Genomic DNA, 25,091 nt, shown 5'->3' with positions numbered 1-25,091 from the left:
ATAGATCCAGCTTGTTAATTCTTATTTCATATGCTGATTGGCCCTCTCATATTTCGATCCTGAGAAACCCATCCCATACATGAGGAAGACTAAAATAAAAAGAGAACAAGAACACATGGGGCGGCAGGTGTTCCAGGATACGAATAACCTGAAGACACAAAATCAGACTGTCCCATTGCCATCTCCATAGCCATTAGGTTGGACAAACAAATATAGCAGACAGTCATTACTTTCTGCCCTAATCAAAATACAAAAACTAGGTAAGCTCAGATGTCACGCTTTCAAGTACCATGCAGAAGGAAAGCAGACTGCTCAGACACAGTACAATAAAGAATGACTAAAACCATCACATAAGTTAAACATAAGTAACACTTCAGCCAGAACAGGGACTTATTAGGGAAAAGAAAGAGGAGGAAAAGCATATTTCACAGGGTTACAGGTTCTTGTTACCAATTTTGCAACAATTCATATATGTTTTGACATCAGTTCATTGATAATGTGACAAGAGTAAATCCAATATGTTACAGTTTATAGTGAAGATTAAAGAGAAATTTTAAATGATTAAAATGCTATTATTTTAAATGGGGGAATCCAACATTTTAAAAGATGCTGTATTTCTCATTTAATTGATGGATTTAATGACAGTAACCAAAACAAGAAGTATTATTACTCTTACAAGAATTTTGGATCCACACCTTGAGTTAAAGTATTCATCCCAGAACTACCTGTAACAGGAATACATTTGTAACTGATACAGCACTTAAAAAGAATATTCCATGTCTACTGCTTACCAAATGTCTGAACAATGAATCTATCTTGCTACCTAAATCACTGACACTATCTTCTGATATGATTGCCACTCCCCCACCTGCATGTCTACTTTTATATCTAGAGTTTGGAGCCATTCTCTCTTACCTATATCAGCACTGTGTACCTAGCATACACTGGTTGACCAAATGTTACCATTCAGAATTAATTTAAGCCAGTCTCAACATTCATTCATTCCATTTTTAGATTGCCCTCCCAGCTGCACAGAAGTTTGGGGGAGGGGGCTGCAAGATAAGGATGTACTGTTATAGGCAAACTCATTTCTGGCTGTACACAGTTCTAGGCTAAATAATGAATCCAGAGAACTACAGTATATATAGATAATCAAAATTTCCTGCTAACCAACCTCTGGGAACTCATATGTGGATTCATAAAAATTTTCCATTTTGTTCACTCCCCACACACATACACAAAAGATATTCAGTTTAAATCTCTCACACTGCAAACTTCTTTACACATACAACCTGTCTCCTAAACATTTGCTGTATTTTATAGTTCTAGAATTCTTCCTACTATGTTGGTGGGCATTTTAGAAAATACAGGTCTCTAATGCAATCTACAAAGAAGCAATACACATTTCATCTTACAAAATAGCAATTTTAGCTTGTCTTCAGTGGCCTTCAATGTACAGTGGAATAGAAGAAGAACAAGAGTTGGTTCTTATATGCCGCTTTTCTCTACCTGAAGGAGGCTCAAAGCAGCTTACAGTCCCTTCCCTTTCCTCTCCCCACAACAGACACCCTGTGAGGTGGGTGAGGCTGAGAGAGCCCTGATATCATTGCCTGGTCAGAACAGTTTTATCAGTGCCCAAGTTTTATCAGCGAGCCCAAGGTCACCCAGCTGGCTGCATGTGGGGGAGTGCAGAATCGAACCCGGATTGCCAGATTAGAAGTCCGCACTGCTAACCACTACACCAAATAGGCTCTGATGGAGAATCAAGAAACTACTCAGGAACTGTACTGAGTAAACATAGCCTAATTCCAAAGTAAGTAAACATAAAGAAAAAAGATATTTTAAACCACTATAGTCACCACTGTAGGATACTATTTTTATACAAATTTAACTTCACTCCAATCAGGATTCTTCTGTAAAATTTTCTTTCTTCATTATGTTTTAAGCATATCAGCAAAGACTTAGTCAATAGTTTACCTCCTGGCTTCTGACTATACACACTGTGGACAACAAACTCAATCAGTAACATAGCCTAATGTCAATGGTTTTGATGATTATGGAAAACAAAGTTGAAGTTAATCAACAACAAAACTATTGCAAAATAGATTGGTGTAGTGGTTGGAGTGTCAGAATAAAATCTGGGAAATATAGATTCAAAACTGCCTTGAAAGGTCGCTGGGCAACCTTGGACCAATCACATACTCTTCCATGTTTTTTGTGAAGTTAAATTTTAAGAGAAGAACAATGGATGTAGTTTTGGTCCCCACTGGGGAGAAAGCTGATGTATAAGGCCCTGTTCAGACAACTTTTGTTATACGTTTTGCTAGTCACTTGCTAATAGGTTTTCTGTGTCATTTCAGATACCATTTTAGTAACTAGCTGCTAACAGATTTAATTTACTTTTTCATACAAAGCCACTTGCATCAGGTTAGCAAAGGGTGGTTGAGCTTCTGTTTTCACATCTTCTTTGCACTTCTAAATTGCTGTAGTGTGTTCTTTAAATGTTTGCAGCACTTCCTGTAGAGCTTTGCTTTTTCCTCTTGCACTTTTTCACCATGTGATCTTCCTCGAACTTCTCTGAATGTTCTAAAATTGAGTGCTATAAGTGCTACTACAGCAGCAACACTGTGATGCCTTGGCATCACTATACTGGTCTAGCGCTATAGCATTAAACAAAAAAGATTGCGCAGTGAAAAAGAGTGGAGGACAATGATGTTTGAAGTAGTCAAATGGTTTCGGAAACAGCTCATTAACCAAATTAAATTTGGTGTATGAAACATCTGTCTCTGTATCACTTTACTAAGAATTGGGCCAAAAATAGATAACAGTTTAGAATGGTAACGTGAAAGAGATTGAAAAGAATGAAATAAATCAATAAACCAATCTTCCAAGCAATTTCATCCACTCTGAAATTCCTGTTGAACTCTCACACACCTTGTGAGACATACAAGTCTTCTAAAAACAGTGTATTAGGACCCTGTTTTGACATATACGTTTTATGTGTTTATATATTCTTTTACCAGGCTGATCACCATCCAACGGGGCCCCAGCCAAACCCCCATTATCCTTCACTCAGTGCCTGGCTAGCAACTGTGGATATCTTAATCACTAGATCTATAGAGGTATAGGAGGCAGGAATATTAATTGGTTTTAATGTAATTTAAATTTTAAATATTGTATTTCTTTTAAATTTATTGATGTGAGCCATCCCAAGAAGGGCAGCATATAAATCAAAGTATAAATTAATAAATAAAATCAATGTCATACTAGCTTATAACCCTTCACTAAATAGATGCAATTCAAACATTGAAAAAGTGAATCAGATATATTATTTAACTAGTTTCAAAGCCCCTTTATAAAAAGGGGTTTTGAAAGGGGAGAAGGCAGCGAAGCGCCTCTCGCCGCGTCAGACCAGCAGGGAGGGAACCCCCAGCAGCCGCGCTTCGCGCGACTGCTGGGGGTTCCCTCGGGCGGTCAATCCGCGGCGGTCAGTCCGGGAGCAACTGCGAGCCGCGCTGCGCGCGGCTCGCAGTTGCTCAGGCTGGGAATCGGAGGGACCAATCGGCAGGCGCTTCGCGCCTGCCGATTGGTCCCTCCAATTGTCTGTCGTGAGGAAGGGACCCTTCCTCATCACGGACAAAGCTCACCTATAGGGGGCTTAACGCCACGGGCTGTTTAAAGATAAGTAATTCTAAAGGCATTCTAAATTCTTTTAATGGTGATATACAACAATAATGCTTCAATATCCATTTGCAACCTAAGATAGGGGTTTTAAAAATATTTATAAAAATGATCAACAAAGCAATACTGTGACATATAATTCACTGACAAAGATCATTGTATTTTATCAGTTAGGAATGTTAGCTCATTCTGATATGTTGACACAGCTAAGTGAAATCACTGTTGCTCAACGTAGTATCATTTTGCATTGGTCACAGGACCTCTATCCCAACAGTATATCCTACTACAGATATCTGCTGTATATTTGATTTTCTGCATCATCAGCTACTAGATTATGGGTCTTCTCTTTATGGTTTAAATGCACACTGAAAACAATATAATTGAATTGATACTTATTATTATATTTCTAACTTGCTCTTTCCCCAAGGCTCAGGGCTGGTTCCAACAATTAAAGCATAGCTATTTAAATACACAAAGAATCTTAAGTTTTAAAACAATTCAAATATATACAAAAATTACTAAAAATCTAAATCCTCTCCAAGACAAGGAGAGAGAGCAAAATATAAAAATACAGTCATAGAATCATAGAGTTGGAATGAACCAGTGGTTCTGAACCTGGGGGTCGGGACCCCTTTGGGGGTTGAATGACCCTTTCACAGGGGTCACGGCAGGGTGAGCAGCTTGGCCGAGGGGTACCATGCCCACAACACAAAGGGGTACCATGCACACTACCTTGCAGGGTAGATCAAGATAGAGCATTCCTCTGTCTGGAGCGGTGGAAAAGAGCGAGATTGGCATGCTGGCACAAGTGGAAGAAATGAACTGAGAAAACCCAGAAAAAAACCAATTTACATACAATCCTGAACAATGGATCTTCATGCAATTGGTCAGTTTCGTTTTAATTTCTGTGTAAGAACACTTGCACAATTTTATGGTTGGGGGTCACCACAACATGAGGAACTGGATTAAAGGGTTGCAGCTTTAGGAAGGTTGAGAACCACTGATTTAGGTCAACCTCCTGCTCAATGCAGGATCAGCCTAAAGGATCCATGATAAACAGCTGTCCAGCCTCTGCTTAAAGACCGCCAGTCCCTTGGTTGAAAAATTAATTAGATGGATTTGGGAAGGCCAGCAAACTTCTTATGTTACTTCAAACATAGACCTGGCTGAGCACCTCTGTCTGCAGAACTGTTTAAGGTCCCATTGGGCCCTGATCTCATTAGGCAGAGTATTCTACCAGGTCAGGCTGAGACAAATTTAATTTCTTTGGGCCTGAGTATCCTGAGCATATTTTATTCAATCTGAGTGTTCTTTGGGGTACATAGTGGGAGAGGAGGTCCCACACCATTTAGGGGTTTTGTATCTGCACATGTTATACTTCTACTCTGTTTTTTGCCACGCTCATTCTATTAGCTTTTATCAATTGGTAAAGGTAAAGGTAAAGGTATCCCCTGTGCAAGCACCGGGTCATGTCTGACCCTTGGGGTGACGCCCTCTAGCGTTTTCTTGGCAGACTCAATACGGGGTGGTTTGCCAGTGCCTTCCCCAGTCATTACCGTTTACCCCCCAGCAAGCTGGGTACTCATTTTACCGACCTCGGAAGGATGGAAGGCTGAGTCAACCTTGAGCCGGCTGCTGGGATTGAACTCCCAGCCTCATAGGCAAAGCTTTCAGACGGCTGCCTTACCACTCTGCGCCACAAGAGGCTCTTATCAATTGGTACAACTGTTCAATGTTGTCAATTTAGCTGGAACACAGATAATAATAAGAAGAGTTGGTTCTTATATGCCACTTTTCTCTACCCGAAGGAGACTAAAAGCAGCTTACAGTCTCACCTTGAGGTGGGTGAGGCTGAGAGAGCCCTGATATCACTGCTCGGTCAGAACAGTTTTATCAGTGCCATGGCGAGCCCAAGGTCACCCAGCTGGCTGCATGTGGGGGAGTGCAGAATCGAACCCGGCATGCCAGATTAGAAGTCTGCACTCCTAACCACTACACCAAGCTGGCTCTCTGATGTTCTGATATTGGTACATCCCATTCCCCTTACATCTAGAGGACGCTTTCAGATGCATATGCAATTTAAGTGGTTGGACTAGATGGCCCATCAGCTTTTTAAATTCTGTTATTCAATGGATAAGGTCAATTCACATAGCCCCTGTTATATGTGAACCAGAAGGCTGAGTGTATTCTTACCTATGATTAGTTTGCTGTTTAACTGGCTCACTGTAAAATAAATGTTGAAATGTTTAGCATCATCTCTGTGTTGGCAAACAAAACTGGCTCTAAATGAGCCAGATGCTACAGCAGAAAAAAAAATACATGAGGGGAAAAGTCCAATCAAATCAAGAATTATGAAGTTAATGTAAAGATTCCTGGTTACAGTTCCCTGAAGCAAAGACTTAACAGAGGAATGTTTGTTTGCTTTTTACTATTTATCGTTTTTGGTTTTCTAGATTTTGTATCTAATGTATAATAGTAATAACAGAAAAAGTACGCTTGTTGACCTCATATTCTAGCCGGAGCTCTGTGCCTGCATATGGTCGCTGGCTGGTGCGCTGTCACCACACCACTGCCCCTCCTCTCCATGCAGTGGTGTTGTCCTCCTATGCGCCACCTCGGGCTTCGGTGATTGCTGAGCCGGCCAAACCGCACCAAAGCACTCAACCTTATCAGCAGCTTCTCCGGGAGCTCATTCCACCAGGTAGGGGCCAGGACTGAAAATTCCCTGGCCCTGGTTGAGGCCAGGTGTGCCTTCCTTGGGCCAGGAATGACCAAAATATTAGTACCCTGCAGGGGACATAGGGTGAAAGGCGGTCCCTCAGATATGTGGGACCCAGACTGCCAAGGACTCCTGGGACTGGGGAAAGTTTACAAGGAATCAGGTACTTAGGGGAAAACGGTATTAATGTTAATGCAACTACTTTTGAAATGTAAAAAAAGCATTTTAATCTAGAACATGTAAAATAGTGTCTTAACAACAAAAGATAAAAGATTATCAATGGCATTCCATAGGAACTTTGTGCAAGACAGTACTACAGGCATTATTTTCTAAATGTTATAGCTTTTACTCCTGGAATGCCACCAAAGTCCAGCATATATGTCTACCCACAAGTCAAACGCAAATGTGTCATCCCAGATTTGACCTATAAACAGTCCTAACTCTTGAAATCATCCAATCCATCCAAAATAATACAACAGGATCTTTAAAAAAAACACACACGCACATCCCTGAATTTGGTTGTTCACCAGGACTTCCCATAAGTCCTGCAGGGCTTTGCAATCCATTGATATTTTAAATGGATACACTTTAATCATTCAGCTAAGTTTTACTAATTGCCATACTTAGAATGAGAGAAGAACTTTCTCTTCTGCCAGAGAAATTCAGGGATGACAGGACCTGTTTGAGGGTGGCTCCCTAGTCCCCACGGGGGATGGTATGTCTGTCTTGGCTAATTTTTACCCCCCCCCCCAGCAATGACTATTTCTTTACTACATCTGCTTTCCTGATGGGTATGCTGTACTAAGGATTGTGAGCAGATAAGGAAGACAGTTCTTGGGCCAGCATGGTATTGTTGTTAAGAGCAGCAGATTCTAATCTGGAGAACTGGGTTTGATTCCACACTCCTGTTTCTGCTGGATGACCCTGGGCCAGTCCCAGTTCTCTCAGAACTTTCTCAGACCCACCTACTTCACCAGGTGCCTGTCATGAAATGTGATTTTAGACTGTTTTGCAATTCCTTAAAACTGGGGTACAAAAGCTTTGAAAGCAAACATATACAGAGATGAAATGGAGGGGAAATAGCAAGATTTTTAGCTTCCCAAGATATTGAAGGTAAAACCATTTTTCCAGTGAGTCTCTAATGGACAAAAATCAGCACTGTTGAGTTACCCAAGTGTTAAATGTGTCTACCTAGTAGCAAAATAACAACTGCACACCAGACTGCACACTAGACACATACCAGAGTTGAGGGTTTATGCAATAGCAGGAAATTGGTTCCGTAGAGTAAATTTAGTTTCTGAAGAGAAGTTACATAACACACACACAGGGGATTCTTGATGTGCTCAAGAGCAAAAAATATACAACAGGAGTGATACTTGGATGTGCTCAAAAGTAAAAATACACCTGGAGTGAAACAATGGAGCCCAATAGTCAGTATATTTTGGTACCAAAGACAAAATATAAATAATGAGTAAATTACATTAATGATTTTCGCCTGTATCCAAACTTCACATTTTCTAGTGTGGTCAGGAGTTTTTTTTGTTTCCCCCCGTTTGGTCTAAGTATTCATGCTTAGCTTTCCTCAAATTTCTACCCTGCTTTTCTGCACAGATTTCTGCTTTCCTCCTCATCTATTCATCAGGGACAAAGCTGTCTAAGTTCTGACAGTACATTTTAAAGCTGCCAACAATGATAACAATTCTTTAATTTCTGTACTTGAAACAGTAAAGTAAGTTGCATTTTGCACTAGCTGCAGTTTCTGGGTCAAAGACAAGGATAGGCCTGTGTAGAGCGAGTTACAGTAGTCCAGTCTGGAGCTGGCTGTTGCATGAACTACTGTAGCCAAGTGTGAAGAAGACAGGTAGGATGCTAGTAGCAGTGCCTGGTGCAGATGGAAGAATGTCGAGCAGGCTAATCCTGTAACCTGGGCCTCCACAGATGAATCCAGAATCACTCCCGGATTCCTTGCAGATGGTGCAATGTGAAGTTGTGTCCCAGCAAAGGTGGGTAGGTGCACTACTCGGCCTGCTCCCTTCCCACCCAGCCACAGGACCTCTGTCTTGGAGGGGTTGAGTTTCAGGCAACTCTGCTCTAACCATCCAGCCACTGCTTCCAAACATATGGGAAAGGTATCCCAAAGGGAGGAGATAAAGTTGGATGTCATCTGCATATTGGTGACAACCCAGCCCAAGGTTGCATATAGATGTTAAACAAAGTGGGGGGAGAGAATCACCCCATGTGGGACTCCACAGGGGAGATGGAAGGAATGCGATAACTCCTCCACCACCACCTTTTGTGTCTGGTTGCGGAGAAACAAACACAGCCCCTGAAGAGCTGTCCTCCATACCCCTGTCCCAGTGAGGCGGAGGCAAGCAACTCATGATTGACCACAACAAATGCAGCCAAAGGGAAGGGGTGGTACCCAACGATGGGCCAACATGTCATGGTGGTCTGACCATGGGACGACATCAGATGCCATCTGATCCAGTGCCAAAAATCAAATCGAATGTGTGTCCAGCTTGATGGGTGGGGCTGGTAACGAACTGGGAGAACCCTAGTGTAACCATGGTCCAAACCTGAACCAGGGGATGACGAATTGGCATGGATGTTGAAGTCCCTTGGGACTATAAGCCTGTAACATATAGTACTATAGTACTGTAGCATCCAGGGCATCACTGCCTCCAGCAAGCTCAACAGGACAGCTGGCGGAGCCTTGGGCAGATGGTAAACCAATCAGATGGCCAAGCTCTTCACCGAACCCCATATTATGCCAACACACTCCACTCCAGAGATCTCTAGCACCAGGAGAGTCCTGTAGGAAAACGCCTCCTTGACATGGATCGCCACACCCCCTGCCCTACCATTAAGCCAAGATTGATGAAAGACTGAAGACCCAGGTGGCACCAGATTTTTCAAGGAGAATGTTTCTCCTTCTCTTGCCCAGGTTTTGGTCACAAACACCTGGTCTACCTCTTGTCTTGTCCTGCAGGGTGGAGGATTTGTTGTTAATAGCCCAAGATCAATGTTGGCTCAGCCCTAGCCTCCACCCTTACCACATATCTAGGGATAGGATGAAAATTAAAAGGGCAGCAAGCGTATCTGGATCTCCAGCCACGAAAATTCCACAGCTGTGAGCCTACTGGACCATTACAGCTCCCTGTCTTTCTCTTGTTAAATCTTTTCCCATTGCTATACCTCCCTTGGCCCACAAGCACTGGAAAGCCCAGCCCCCACTTGGGATCCCCCAGAAACATCCCTCCCCAAGATCATTCCATCCCCCGGAATCAGTTCCACTCATCTTCCCCTTAGTCCCAGTCTAGAGTGCACTAACAAAACCTACACCCACCAACATGCCACTCCCTAAAAGCCCTCCCTCTATCCTAACCTAACTAACTACAGATACTACCCAGTGGGACCCAAGGTATGAGGCCAGATCTCCCTTCCAGACTAGACCAGCTCTTGACAAGTCCATGTATGTATGGTGAGGGATTGTATCCATTCATTATCCCTGCAGGTTTCAGTTGGCACTGATCTCCCCTGCTACACAAGCATAATAGTAGTAATACTGGATGAGGCCAATTATCTAGTTCAAATTTCTGTTTCACACAAAAAAACGTCCATAGAAGCAGATTAAGAGTATATTTAATGCCCCCCCTTTCTATCTTAAAGGGTTTCAAAGCTGCTTATAGAATCAGAAGGGGACCAGAATAGAGTTGGAACATCTATTACAATCCCCTGCTAAATGCAGGATCATGACAACTGTTCGCTCAGCTACTGCTTAAAGATTGCCAGTGAAGGGGAGCTCATCACTACCCTAGGCAGTCAATTCCACTGCTGAACTACTCTTACTGTAAAAATAATCCCCCTAATATTTATCTGGTGCCTTTCTGCCCATAATTACATTCCCTTCCTCTTTCCCCACAACAGGCCCACTGTTAGGTGAGGTTGAGAGACTTCTGAGAGAACTGGGACTGGCCCAAGGTCACCCAGCAGGCCTCATGTGGAAGAATGAGGAACTCAAACCCAGTTCTCCATATTACAGTCTACAGTCTTAACCACTATATCATGCCTGCTCTGTATAAGTGGTGTTAGCCAACTTCCAGGTGGGACTTGCAGTTCTTCACTTGAACTTCAGAGGGCAGATACATGGAAGCCTTAGAACTCCGCGCATGCGTGTTCGCGTTGCTGGTGTGCCGGCGGCCGTGCTTGCCTCTTCCCCCCCTCTCTCAGCGAGCAGCTAGCCGGGCCACGAGTGAAGCGGCCGCTTCGCTCGCGGCCTGGCAAGCTTCTTGCTGGGGGGGGAGGCAGGCGTGGCCGCCGGCAGCCCGGTACCGGGCCGCGGACTGGGGGTTGAGGACCCCTGCATTAGAATACTGTCATAACCTGGTATGCTGTCTTCATTTCTCAAACTCTACCTTCCAAAGGCACATATCCTCAATTTTCAGCCGTTTCCCACACCAAAATTGGCCACCCTACCCATAGTCTTAAAAGCAAGTCATGAAGTCCAGAGCCTTACTCACCACTTCCATTGAACACAGAGATCCCATCTAAACCACTGAGTATGTTTGGACAAAGAATGGAGACTAGTCCAAGAGATTCAGTGGCTTCCCCCTACTGATTTTTCAGGGTGATTGTTGGTGACATCATACACCTTATATATGCAAAATGTCCCATGCTCATTTCTAATCAGGATTTCTTATCAGGATCTCAGATAGGAGAACTTCCTGAGATCTAGAAGATCTGCCATAAGTCAACACAGTTAGATGAACCAATATTGTGATACAGTATAGATCAGCTTTAGATGTTCAGTTTCATAGAATAAAGGAATGGGGGATGAAGGAAGGCAGATAAGAAAATTAAACACACATTTTCACCCCATGCTATTAACATCAACACAGAACATCTGGAAACAATAATCAGGGATCTACAGTGAAGGGTTACCAATGATATCTATGTTTCTCCTGAATGGCTGCATCAATTGGATATTTGAGAGTCCTGAACAAGTGTCTGAACAAGTTAATAGACAAGGACCAATAAATTGAACCTAAATCCAGATATAACCGAGGTCCTGTTGATCAACAGACAACCTGTATGAGGACCACTGAATCAGCCTCTCCTGGAGGGAGCTGTATTCATACTGAAAGAGCTCACTTGTTGCTTGGGAGAGCTGCTGTCTTGGCCTACGAAGTTGCTATCATGATATGCAGTAACTTTTATCAGTTCTGGCTGTTACAAGAATAATATTCCTTCCTCAAAAAGTATGATCCATGCTGTGATTACATCCTGGTTAGAACAGTGTGATAAATGGGACTGCCTTTGAAAACTGTCCAGAAACTTCAGTGATGCAAAGTGTGGTAGCATGGCTACTTTCAGAAGTATCATCCCGGTGCTGCAAGCTGCACTGGACCCCATGTGTTTCCAGTCAAAATTCAAAGTGCTGAAGGAGATTTTGAATGGCAACTGCCATGATCACAGCTCTCAGCCCTTATGTTATACAACCTCCCACCCAAGAGCTTAAAGTGACCCACAGCAAACCATATTTTTGAGATATTTTACTTCAGTCCATAATTCAGAGAGGTCCTCATGGTGTTTCCCTCAGTCCCATGTGCTTCAGGATTCCCAGACAGCTGCATATTTTTTTCTTGCTCACCAGCCTTAATGAGATGACAAATTCAAGATGAGTTGGTGTGGGGATTGTGGCAGAAATTACATTACCCTCTGCAATCACACAAATAAAACTGAAATGTGCAAGCAGACGGGATATTGCTTGTACATGCAATCTTATATGTATGAAATGTGAAACCAAATCCCTATTATTGATTGTGAAAGAGATGCTGTGGGACAATATGCAAGATAAGGGACTTTGAGAGGTTAGGCCATATAAACATACAGGGAATTATGTTTCATTACAGAAGTAACTTTTCTAATAAATCTACAAAAATGGAATACAGATGATGTAACCAAGTGAGAGTTGGGACTGAAAGCATGTCATGAAAAATAGCTGGTGTGAAGAAAGATTCAACCATTACCTGGTCAAGTTACATACTATGTTTGGAACACATAATGGAGGATTCCTTCACACACCACTTTTAGTTATTACAAGACCCCAATCTAGCCTGCTCAAAACACTTTGTGTCAAGCAAAGCCTTGCCTTATCCTACACGAATGGGCCTAACATCTGAACTCTAATTCCATGGATGATGTAGCTGAAAATACTTAACAGTATAATACATGCTGACTTAGAAATAAATTCAATCTTATTCAGTGGGACTTCATCTCAACAAAGCAGGTATGGGATTGCAACTCCGTGCCCCCACATTTCTGGAAAAATTTGGCATCATGCACAAAAATGAATATAAGATTTCAGATTTCCTAAATACTGTATGAGCTTGCTCAGTTTAGAAATGACAGGTGATAAAATTGTATCCCAGTGCAACAGGGCGTGTATACATGCTGTTAACACACACACAATTCTGCATAAAGGCCAAAACAACCTTTTGGTCTTCATATATTGGAACAAAATTAACACTGAATGGGGGTTTAACATTTTTCTTTAAAATGTACCCTAAAAAGGTGAGTAAATTAATTCAGCACAATGCTTCTTGGTGTAGTGGTTCTGAGTGGTGGCCTCTAATCTGGAAAACCAGGTTTGATTCCTCACTTCTCCACATACAGCCAGCTGGGTGACCCTAGGCCAGTCAGAGTTCTCTTAGGCTTACCTACCTCACATGGTACTTGTTGTGGGAGAGAAAGGGTGGGCTATTGAAACCTACTTTGAGGCTCCTTTGGGTACTACATTCAACGCAAACAATGCAGAAAGCCTTTTATTTCATTTACAGGAGTAACTGAAGCTTAGTAGAAAACTGGTGTTGCTAAGTCATGTGATACAAGCTGGGTCAATAGTTACAAATCCCCTCCTAAGCAGTTGGCCAGCTCAAAGGTTTTTAGCCACAAGCAACAAATGACTGTTCCCCCTCCCCCGGCTGTAAAAATCTCTCTCAGTTATTGGGACGTGCATACATGCAACTTGTTCTTATTGGGGGGGGGGGGGGGATGTAGTGGATTTTTACTGCCATGTTTCTTTATCCATGTATTGTAATTTTTATGTTCCTTTTAAATTTTAATGGGGTTTTACTAGGGTTTTTAATTGTAGACAATTGTAACCTGCCACGACCCGGTCTCAGGAGTGGTGGGAAATAAAAATCAAAATATGATAATAATAATTCTTTAAAAGTTGGTTATAAAATAGCTTTCCAAAATAAGTAGTTTTCATTCTACATCTTTCCCCCAGTCATTGTTTACAATGCATTGATTTAAATAGAGCATTCTTTAAGTTAGAAGGAATACCACACTGTCCAAAAGCATGCCTGTTTGACACACTGCCTTTATGGGAGAATGAATGAATGTAGTCCTTCTTCCAGTCAAGAACAGGCTGCCTACCCATGTGCTGGCCCTCCAGCTCGCCTAGTGCCTGGCACTGCCACCTCTCCTGCCTCAGACAGTGATATAAAAGGATGATTCATTCCTTAATTCCTGCAAGCATGGCACAGACGAGATTTCTTGCAAGGCTTTTAAGTGCCCAGCCTCCCAATATCTGAAAACATTGGAGAGAAATAAAATTCCCCACCATGTTATCTCTGTGCAGCTTTCCCTTCGGTTTCATCCGCTAGAGAGTCGACAGGAAGATTCAAAACAAAACCAGGGCCGTTTCGGAGTGTTGATGCTCCGGGGTCCCACCCTCCTCGACAATAAGGGGGCAGTCCCTCTACAGCTCTACCATATGCGGCCACGAACATCTAGCAAACCTTCCTCGAAGGCCTCCTGCCCAGAGGCAGAGGGGGGTCAGCCGCAGCCTCTTCCACAACCCCGCCACCCCAGTGTCCGGCGATCAGAGCGCGCAGCCTCGGGCGGTTCACGGGGCCTGAGATCTCGGGCGAGGGCTTGCTGGGAGAAGGGGCTGCTTAGGCGACACAGCCCGCCGGGGCCACTTCCCGAGCGCAAGCCCCGCGCCGCCCTCCGCCTCCCCCCGGCCAAACGTCAAGTAGCCAGCACGCCCCCGGATCTCCTGCGGCGCCAAGCGGCCCAAAGCTGTTGCACCCTCGCCCGCGCAGACACAGATGCGTCTACAGGACAAGCGCCGCCGCCGCCGCCGCCGCCGCCGCCTCCGAATGGGCGGGAGAAGGGGGCTTCCCGTGCCTCCCTCCCCCCGCGCCGGACCCCAAGCCCACGTTCCGGGAGCTACGGCGCACCACGCAGCGCCGACGCCCGAGCCGGATGGAGGGCGCGTGGGTTGCGCTAGGCGCGGCACAGAGGCTGCGTTGGGGGCTTCTCTTCTCCCACCGAAATCTCTCCCCCTTCTAGCCAGCCCCCCAGGAAAGCGAAGAGGTCGGGCGAGGCGGAGGCGGGCCGAAAAGCCCCGGGGGCTCGAGGGAGAGGCACGCCCTCCCCGTTCTCCGCCCGAGCCCAAGCAGCCTAGCGCGGCTCACGAGACCGGCCGTGGGATTCGCACGCTGGGCGACCAACGCAGCGGGCGCTCGGCCTGCGGCGGAGCCTGTGCGGCCAGGCAAGGGAGCCCCTCGCCTCCCCACACTCACCCATTTATGTGGAGCTGGGCCTCCGCCAAGGCTGGCCGAAAGTTCGCGGGGCTGCAGGTTCGCCGAGCAGAAAGAGGAGCCAAAAAGGGACGGCAGAGACGCGTCGACTCCGCGAACCTTCCCTCGGCTCGTCGTCACAACAGCAGCCGCGCCGTCTCCACTTCCTCTCCGCTAGTCAGTTCCCATCGCCACAGCAGCGAGGCTGCATTTTATTTCCGGCACTTAACCCACCCGCCCCCTCGCAAGCCAAAAAGGCAAAACAAGAAAGCCGGCGGGGTTCTTCTTCATATAAGGCGGCGGGGGAGGGGGGGCGGGGAGATGACGGCGAGACGCCAACGGCGAGGATGACGGCCGCGAGAGAAAAAGAGGCAGCGGACTGCTGTTGCTCCCACCTGGGTCCCCTGCAGCGAGCTAGCAGCGAGAGTCCGGGCGGGAACGTCAGCAAAGGGGAGGCGGGGGCGGCTCTCTGCCGAGGGGATGGGAGTCGCCCCTGCTTGGGACGCTGCGCGCACCAAGGTGGCTGTGGTGGTGGTGGTCGCGGCGGCGACAGCAGCAGCAGCACCCACCGCTTCGCCGGAGCTGCCTCGGATTGCTCCCTGCCGCTGCCCAATTGAACCGCTCGCAAAGAGGGAAGTGTCGCGAGAACGCGCCACGGTGGCCTCCCTGCACCGCCCCCGGGCGCCCCGCCGCGCTTGGCCCGCTGAAGGGGCTGTCTGCAGTGGATCACGCCCGTGGAGGAGGGGCGAGGGAGAGCAGGCCGGGCGCGTGCTTGGCCATGGGCGCTTGGGGCCATCCCTGCGAACGGGCGGCGGCGGCTGACATGCCGCTTGTATCTGCTGGCGGAAAAGCGGGCGAGCGCGCCCTCGTCAGTATGGACGGGGGGGGGCGCCAGCTGTCCTGCTCGGCCTGGCGGGCGGAGTGAAGCCACGGCACCATCTGGCCAATGGTGCGGGGCGCGGAGAACTCTCCAGGCTTCATCGGGTGTCCCCCCCCCTCCCTCCCAAGCTTTCCGGTGATGGCTGGCCCCGCACAGGCTCTCCCAAGACAGTGACGCTTCCCCGCTCGCCACACCCACCTCGCCGGGGGGCCTCCCGCTCGGCCGCGCCGCCGTCCCGGGGAGCTCTCCGAGGCATCCGCTGCAATCCCACCGCCGAAGCGCTGCCGCCGAGGTGCGAAGGCCAGCCTTCGCCACGACGCTCCTGGCGGGAAAACGGGAGGCGGCCACGACGGCTGCGGCACCCTTTAGGATACGCTCAAGAAACACGTGCGGCACCCCGTTTCAGACACCTGAATAGCTTTGGTATCCGTAAATCGCAAAATATTTCGGATAGTTCTTTAAGTACAGCGGTTGTTTATCTCCTTAAAGGCGTATGTTAAAAGAACCATCTTTTTTTGGTTGGGAGCAGGCTTGCTTTCTGCAGGGCTTCTTGGCGGCTTAAGGACTGTAAAAGGGCTGGGAGCAGTTTGTCCAGTCTACAAGGATGTGAGGAAAGGAGTGGGTGTAAAAGTGGAGTAAAAGTGATGATTTTAAATAGATCCTCATGAATTCATATGATTTTTACATTGAAACGAGACAAAACCACCATAGACCATGTCTTAGACTATAGACAGCATCACAAAAATCACTCATTCATGTCATTCTGGGGACACAATGACATAAAAATTACATTGAAATACATGGATCCTCATAATTTTTGGTATTATATAATTTTTGGTGTTATATCATTATTTATTTTATTATTACATTTCTATACCGCCAACTCCCAGACTGGCCAGCTCATTGCAGTTAACAACAGAATAAAATCAAAAACATAGGATGGCAAGATTACCATCTCGCCGATAATACAATACAATAATTACAGTTTAAAAATTGACGAAGATAGCAGGCATAACAATTCCTACTAGACCCATATTCCTTGTCCACCTATTCCTGGCAGTGTCAAACAGATGTAAAGCTGGGGCAGTTAATGGCTGCAGGGGGATCCAGATGTGTCAAGGGCGGGGAAGGACCTTATAGCCCAATATTCAGCCAGGCTCAACCAAAAGCCTGGCAGAAGAGCTCCGTGTTGCAGGCCCTGAGGAACCCAGAGAGCTCCGCAGGGTCCTCAGCTCTTCCGGGAGCTCAATTCTCCAGGTTAGGATCAGGACTGGCTACAGTTCCAGCCAGCACCACGCCATGGGGGCGGGGCGAGGGGAGGCGCAGGCGCCAGTGTGTGTGCATCGAGTTGTGGCCAGGCTTGCTTCCTGCAGACCCGGGATCCTCAACAAATTCATACCCACAGAGTGCAATGCCCTGTGAGGGCATAAGGAGACAAGTGGTCCCGCAGGTAGGCAGGACCCAGGCCATGCACAGTCTTAAAGGTCAAAACCAATACCTTGAACTTTATTTGGAAGCAAACCGACAACCAATGATGCTGCTTCAATATATCAATACCCAAAGTATACACCACAACAATAATGGATCCTCATCTTTGTGGCAATACCAGGGAGCCAAAACACTTATTTTGAAGCATGGATCCCCACAAATCCTCAGGGATTTTGCATCCAGTAACCCCATCGAATCACACATCGTGTCCATGGCCACAGCTCCCATCCTGAAACTCAGGGATGCATGCCTTCATGGCAATATGAGGAGGCAAAAACATACTTCCAAAGCAGAAATCCCCATGGATCCTCAGGGTATTTTCATCAGGACGACCAAACTCACCATAAGATCACAATTATATCAATAGCTAGGGGTGGGCGCTTCGACTGCTGAAGCAGCCATTCCAGCCCGAAACAGCCAGCACTGCAGTGTGTGTGTGTGGGGCACCAGCATACACCGCAAAAATCACGAATCCATACTTTTGTATCAGCACCAGGGTGTAAAAACATTGGGTCTTTGCATCAGGTCACCCCAAACTCACCATAAGATCAGCTATCATATGTGTAGCTACAACATATATTGCCAAAAGCACAGATCCACACTTTTGTGGCTACACCAAGCAGCAAAAGTAGGGTTCTGAAACACGGATCCTAAGGGCTTTTGCATCATGTCACCCCAAACTCATCGTCACAACACATGGTCACAGCTACTATCACAAAAATCACGGATCCAAGTCTTCAGGGCAACACTAGGAAACAAAAACATGGTTCCAAAGCATGGATCCTCAAGTGTTTTTGCAGCAGGCATCTGTACATCATCAAATACCATCATCAAATGCTATCAACCTGATGCTAAAACCCTGTTCTTGCTCTGTGGTCTTGCTACAAACGCATGGGGATCTGTGATATATGCTATCGCTAGTGATAAAATAGATGGATCTGTGATTTTTGTGTTGGGAGCTGTGGCTATAGACATATGTGATTTGATGGTAAGTTTGGGGTGACCCGATGATTCGTGCTTTGGAACTATGTTTTTGCTCTGTGGCATGGCCATGAAAGCATGAATTTGTTATTTTTGTGGCTATTGATATAATAGGTGATCTTATGGTGAGTTTGGGATGATCTAGTGCAAAAATCACAAGGATCCATGTATTCCAATCTTTTTGCGCTATTGCGACCTCACGATCTTGTGGATGCATGATTTTTGCAGTGCTGCTTATAGCCAAAGACATGGTCTACAATATGAAGGTGGTTTTATTTCATTTCAATTGTAAAAAGCATATGAATTAGTGAGGATCTATGCCTCGGATCCAAGTTTTAGAGCTGCTAAAACCCCAACATTTTGGATTCCCCCCCCCTTTCTTTTTGCGGTTTAGTCTATAGCCAGCCATGTCTTCCCCATGTGAATTGATACTAGATTTGCTAGAATTCAATTTTAAAAAGTGGAAGATCTGCAAGGATCCATGTACATCTGACTTTTCTTCCTAAAGGAGTTTTGCAGCTGCTAACAGCTGGAAGACCTCTCTTCTAGGCCAGGTTTAGAACGTTGTGGTGTCTGTGTCTATTACTAAGGGCTATTCAAGAGAGAGCAATGGGTAGAAAAGAACCCAAAATCTAATGTGTAGTAATGCCACATTTTTTTTCTTTTGTGATGTAGGCACGCCCTCCAGAGGACACAAAGGAGCATTGTACTGTAAAAACATTCACCTGTAGCTGAAGAAGGCTGAGCAATTGGTTCCGAGACAATTGCACAAATGTGTCACGCTATAACTTGATTTCTTTGTACAGCTGCCGACAGATAATTCTAATGGAGAAAAGTTTAGGAATCTCTACAGATTATCCAGGCAAATATACCCTGTGGTAGCTAACAAATTCTACCTCCATAGCGAGGTCTCCTCTTGGCCACTGGCAAGGGATGGAGGGGTATGTTTGCCAGATTGATTCAGTTTGGGGAAAACGCTCGGAGATTTGGGGGCAGACTCTGGCGGGAACCAGGACCTCACTGGGGTATGCCATAGAATCCACTCTCCAAAGCAACCATTTTCTTCATGGGAATTGATCTCTGTAGTCTGGAGATGAGCTCTAATTCTGGTGAATCCCTGGGTCTCACACAGAGGTAGAGATTCATTATGCATGTTTAGACCTCATGTCAGTTTGTTTGAGATCATTAGCACTTTTGGGAGATGTTGGTCTACATTTAGGCTTGATCCTACAGAGAAATTATGACAATTTTTGAAGATGATAAAGGCAAGTCCAAAATGGGGAGTTACACCATACCATTTTATCAACAATGTTCTGTCTGGTTACCTTGTTGTCAGTTTACTATGTAGTAATCTGTTGACATTTGGGCTACTTATTGGGTGTAAGATGTGTATAAAATTTGTACATGCATGTTTGTATGTTTTGCTGCCTGTTTTACATGTATTAGTTTGAATAGCAGATATTTTGCAGATACAATGACATTGTAATTAAAATGTTTTTTTCTAATAATTGGTTTTGTATTATACAATGTGAACTTAATCCTTTTATGAGTATTTAAATTTCCAAATGATACATGGGTAACCACCATTAAACCACCACTGCTTTACTGGCAGAGTTTCTTCTTTTTTTGTACTGTCTACCTCTGTGACCTCTTATTGCTTAATTCTCACCTAGAGGCTAGCATCCGCACTCCCAGCTACTGCAATAACTCTTTTCAGATGTACCCTTTCTCCTGTAGATAAGAATGTCTTAGATGTCAATTTTTAAAGTGGATTTTGTTTACATGGACACATATCTGCTATAGTCACTCCTGTTAACCTTAAATAAAATTATCCCTGAAAATAACATTGCTATGTTAAATATTGTTTCACAAAAATATTTTAGGTCTCAGTAACAGTGATAATCACAACTGCATGCTGCTAACATACATTTATAACCATCACATTCTATTAAAGCTTTTTAGTCCCCTATTAAACAATTGAAAAAAGCAAGGCATATATAGCACAGGTATTCCCGGCACTCTGTTGTAGCAAACAAATGCTTGCACATGATTACGTTTGTTTTAATGTCTCGTTCCAAAAAACCCACTGGCATTACCTTTTCTTTTTTCTTTACTGTGGGAACTCAATATCCACAGGCGCTGCAAAACCAATAGGATTGCAGGTATGATTGCTGGTGGGAGCAGTTATCTGTTACCACTGCAGAATTTTTTTATTTAGGTCTGAATGACAAGGAAGTGCAAAGGAAACACTATTATTATTAGTCCAACTCCTATAGCAACCTGGATATATTTTCTTAAAACATTAGCATAGAAAACTCCTGATCTACTGTAAAGAATCAGAAAGCAGCAGAAATAATGCATCACCATCTATACTGTGCCGGAAAGGTAGCATGTGAAGACTAAGAACCCAAAACATATCCATCCATACATTACTACCCTCACAGGAACATCTTGGAGGGCCCATATCCAGCCTATGCTGAGGCAGCTGCATTGGCTTCTAGCTGCAGCCTGGTTCAGGTGCAAGGTCCTGGTGTTAACCTTTAAGGCTATCCACGGTCTGGGCCCCACATATCTCCAGGACCATCTATCTCTCTATGCCCCTCACTTCACTCAGGTACTTCACTCGGTGGGTGCAAATCTGTTGAAGATCTTGGGCCCAAGGGAGGTTTCGCCTGGCCTGAGCCAGGGCCAGGGGCTTTTTAGTCCTGGTTCCAATCTGGTGGAATGAGCTCCCAGGAGAGCTGAAGGTCCTGACAGAACTTTTGCAGTTTGGCAGGGCCTGTAAAAACAGAGCTCTTCCACCAGGTTTGGTTGAGGCCAGGGCAATAAGATCCGGGTCTCTCCCTGAAGCAGCCAAGTCATTGGTCAATCCCAGGAGTGTCCTCTGAGGCACTGGATCTAAGACTGTGGAGCAGGGGGTGGTTTATTTATGGCTGCTATGGGTGGGTTTTTAATAATTTTAATGGTGGGGATTATACGCTGTTAAGAGCCTCTTGTGGCGCAGGGTGGTAAGGCAGCAGACATGCAGTCTGAAGCTCTGACCATGAGACTGGGAGTTTGATCCCAGCAGCCGGCTCAAGGTTGACTCAGCCTTCCATCCTTCCGAGGTTGGTAAAATGATTACCCAGCTTGCTGGGGGTAAACAGTAATGACTGGGGAAGGGAATGGCAAACCACCCCGTATTGAGTCTGCAATGAAAACGCTAGAGGGCGTCACCCCAAGGGTCAGACATGACTCGGTGCTTGCACAGGGGATACCTTTACCTTTATATGTTGTTACCCACAATGAGCCACTGTGTGACAGTGGTGGGTTAAAAATAGAATGAATGAAAGAAGATAGTTCTATATGAATCTAGACACTAAGACCCAACTGCAGCTATGTAGCAAAAAAGAAACTGATGATTGACTAAAGGGCCATGCTTTACACATTACTCTAGCATTTTACTTTTCTTCCGAGTCTTTCGTCTTGCATCCTAAGCATTCAACAAGGATTTTTTCTCTCTTTAAAGTATTACTTTACCACTATAGAAATATTCTAATGATATTGAATAGTCCCTGAAAACCTGCTTGTCTAATTTCCTCTCTTCTGAAAGGAGCTACAAGCATGAAATAATTTACTGCCTTTCTGTCCACACCCTCTGTCCCCAGAATTGGCTGTTTTTCTGTCCTGCATTCAAACTACTTATGTATGGAATTCCGAAGAACTATCTGCAAGTCAATGCGGTCTTCTTCTCCCACCCCACATTCCTCTTTCTCTGTACATTGCAAAGCAACATTCTCTTTCATGCCATGGTAATTTATTTGATGTTTCTCTAGTCAGTGTCTCTATCTCAAGACCAAGTTTCTTCCCAAGTCACAAGTTCTGTAACATAACCATGTTCCAGACATGCCACACACACTCTGACATTCCAGACATGTTCAGGTCTCCTGTGCTTTTTAAAACTGTCAAGAGCAACCATTGAGGGAGACTGAATGTAAGCCTTTCCTCCATATTGCTTTCTGATGTAAGCCTCTCTCAGAAAAAAAATCTGTTTTTTTGCTACACAGAAAACATGGTTTGATGTGTTAAACCAGGAAAAAGGGGTTAAATAAGACACGCCCAAGCACCATAACCTCAATTAGATTCATCATCATACCCATACAACAGCTATTCATTTTTTAAAGCCACTGCATATTTTATTAAAGTATTTCTACCCTCTCTTCCCCTTGTGGCTCCAAGTAGCTTATTATTCAAAATCAAAACTGCACACAATACAATAAAAACACTAACCCCTGCCCCAAGAAGATGCTTACAGCCTAGACCTGATTAAAAACCTCAGCAAATAAAACTGCCATACAAATCAAACTGTAGTCTTACCTCTGTAGCTGCACTACTACTAAAATGTACCAGGTCGTAATGGATACCAAGGAGGTAAGCTTAAGTATATGAACATCTAGAAGGTACTAACCAGGAAGACTAACTAGAATATGGGGTCAAATGGTGAAAGTTATGGGTCCTAGGCCGTGAAGGACTTCAAAGATTATCGTCAGCACACTGAATTCAACTTGGAATAAACTGGCAGCTAATACAATTTTTTTTTTAAACAGGCAAGATGTGCTTCCATTGGTTAGTCCCTGATAATAAGTTGTCATCTTGTCTGGATTCAACTTCTTTAACTACGGCAAAGCACTGGTTCAGAATCAAGATGAACATATCTAAAGGCTTAGATAATGAACTATAGTACTGGGTGACATCTGTATATTGATAGCACCCAATCCCAACTGTGAGACTCATAAAAATATAAATACTGAACTGCATGGGTGAGAAAAATGGAACTCTTGAGGTAATCCTTCAGGTGCCCCAGTCCACCAATTCTGCTCCTCCAGTGAAAATTCTTGTGTCCTGACAAAAAAAAATGCAAACCAAAGTACACATACTGATGGGATGTGGGGCTGAATAGATTCCTGCCTTCTTACTGGAGACCCCTTGTGGTAGCCAGCACTGCTCTTAAGCATCCCTCAAGCATTTTAGGGAGGCAGAGTAGCTTGCTATGGGTTGCAGAGAAAGAAGACCACAAACATTACAATATAGGTTTTTTTAAAAGTTAATTTTTGTGATGTCTACACAAATCGTGATTTTCACATAATATCTGACCATGGCTAAGGAGATACCATTCAGTCAACAAATTTAAGGCTGCTCAACAAGCTTACAGTTATCAGCTTGTTGTTATTCTCCTGCAGGAGAGGAGAATAGTCACATCAATTTGTAAAACCACACACATACAAATCCCTTTTAAAATCTATTCTACAAAACATCTTCAGGCTCACTTGCAGTTTTGGGTACATTGCTCCTGACTAAAATTCTTTGGTTGCCCTACTTGGGAAAGTAGGAAGCACCAAGACATTTCAATCTTTTAACATTCTTCAATCTTGCTCCTTCGAAATATGCCGTATGCTGCCTGCATTCTTGAACACTATCTGCATGGTTGAAGTTGGATAGAATTTGCAACATTTGTGTACGAAAATGTAAGCAAGAGTTTTAAATACAAGAAACTTTCCTAGTAAACAGCTGCAGAATCTCAGACGTCATTACTTATGGAATCACAATGTAACTCTGCTGTCAAAGAATATAGGCACTTTTTGGGGTTTTTTATTATAGAAGCAATAAACTTTAAACATATAAATTTCTGTGTATAACAACTCAACTTCTAGTAATAAAACCATGCTTAGAGGAAAAAGGGTATTCAATAAATAAAGACTCCATTCAGATTTTTTTTTCTTCCGACTTGCCTGCAAGAGAAACTAAATGGAACCATCCTACAATGTTCAGTTGAATACTGTATTTGAAAAGCCATTATTAAAATGGTAGAAAAGTTCTGCAGCATTCTACTACTGAAAAATAAAATATTTATCAAGAAAAGTATTAGTTCCATTTTTTCCATTTTAATTCATGACAGAGTTGTCAAAAGCAAACAGATGCAGTGATCGTCATAATTGTCAGAGGTAACTACTTCAGGATTGCCGTTCAGATTTCCATGTCCTATGAAAGGAAAGGGGAGAAAAGATCAGTGCCACCATATTTTTACCAGACGTAATCAGCAAGTTCATTTTTATTCTTTCAGTTTCACTATTTTGGGGGATTTTGCAAGTAGTTTGTTAGGGCGTATCTTTTGAATAGAGAGAATAGAGTGATACAGTAAGCACAAAACTGCTGGACCTCTTGTTGGGGCCTACTAATTAGTTCTTAGTGGTTTTTCCTAAAATATGTACTTATTTACTTCATTTATGCCTGTTCATACCCTTAGCGGGGACCCAAAGCAGTCTCTTCGACCATTTTAGTATCAAAAGATCCCTGTGAAGCATGATTAGGCATGCTTCCATGGGAAAGCGGAGATTCTAAATTAGGTTTCCCATATCCTTGTCTACCTTTTCCAGCTTAGAGGCAAAAACAAAATAAACACAAGCGAAAGAAAGAAAGAAAGAAAGAAAGAAAGAAAGAAAGAAAGAAAGAAAGAAAGAAAGAAAGAAAGAAAGAAAGAAAGAAAGAAAGAAAGAAAGAAAGAAAGAAAGAAAGAAAGAAAGAAAGAAAGAAAGAAAGAAAGTTTTAGTAAAGTACTTTCAAAACCTACAAGAAATTCGATTTTCAGTTGCAATCTAGAATAATTTTCCAGTATTTCTGTCCACTGATAATGTCTTTTGGATTTTTAAAGTGTGATCACCTGTCCTATAGGATACTTAAAGTGATTAACAGATTTCATGGCCACTACTAGGGT

The 25,091-nt window shown here is 44.1% G+C and overlaps 2 protein-coding genes and 1 long non-coding RNA gene across 12 annotated transcripts in view; 1 reads left to right on the top strand and 2 right to left on the bottom strand.

Moving 5' to 3' along the window:
* SH3KBP1 (SH3 domain containing kinase binding protein 1) overlaps positions 1 to 16,142 on the bottom strand; it is a 165,341-nt gene extending 149,199 nt beyond the window's left edge. Inside the window, exon 1 of one of the 9 annotated variants that reach the window (XM_077343098.1) lies at positions 16,070 to 16,142. In XM_077343098.1, coding sequence (XP_077199213.1) covers positions 16,070 to 16,127 — 58 coding nt within the window. In that variant the 5' untranslated portion in view covers positions 16,128 to 16,142. Of the gene's footprint in view, positions 1 to 14,994; positions 15,243 to 15,386; positions 15,585 to 16,069 lie in introns of those variants that run through there. The other 8 variants (XM_077343105.1, XM_077343097.1, XM_077343104.1 and 5 more) reach the window with 8 other exon arrangements.
* LOC143840084 (uncharacterized) lies at positions 15,792 to 19,945 on the top strand. Its single transcript, XR_013232020.1, has 2 exons — positions 15,792 to 16,294; positions 19,016 to 19,945. It is a non-coding gene; the product is annotated as an uncharacterized LOC143840084 (long non-coding RNA).
* Positions 19,946 to 23,952: 4,007 nt separating this feature from the next.
* The window catches only part of BCLAF3 (BCLAF1 and THRAP3 family member 3), a 49,785-nt gene continuing 48,646 nt past the window's right edge, over positions 23,953 to 25,091 (bottom strand). For both annotated transcript variants that reach the window (XM_077343087.1, XM_077343088.1), the window contains exon 12: positions 23,953 to 24,358. In XM_077343087.1, the coding sequence (XP_077199202.1) occupies positions 24,344 to 24,358 (15 nt within the window). In that variant the 3' untranslated portion in view covers positions 23,953 to 24,343. The remainder of the gene's footprint in view (positions 24,359 to 25,091) is intronic.

The sequence above is a fragment of the Paroedura picta genome, chromosome 6 (genome assembly GCF_049243985.1).
Source record: "Paroedura picta isolate Pp20150507F chromosome 6, Ppicta_v3.0, whole genome shotgun sequence".
NCBI classification, from domain to species: Eukaryota; Metazoa; Chordata; class Lepidosauria; order Squamata; family Gekkonidae; genus Paroedura; species Paroedura picta.
The sequence above is the reverse complement of the archived record's forward strand: the minus strand, read 5'-3'. Positions and strand labels throughout refer to the sequence as shown.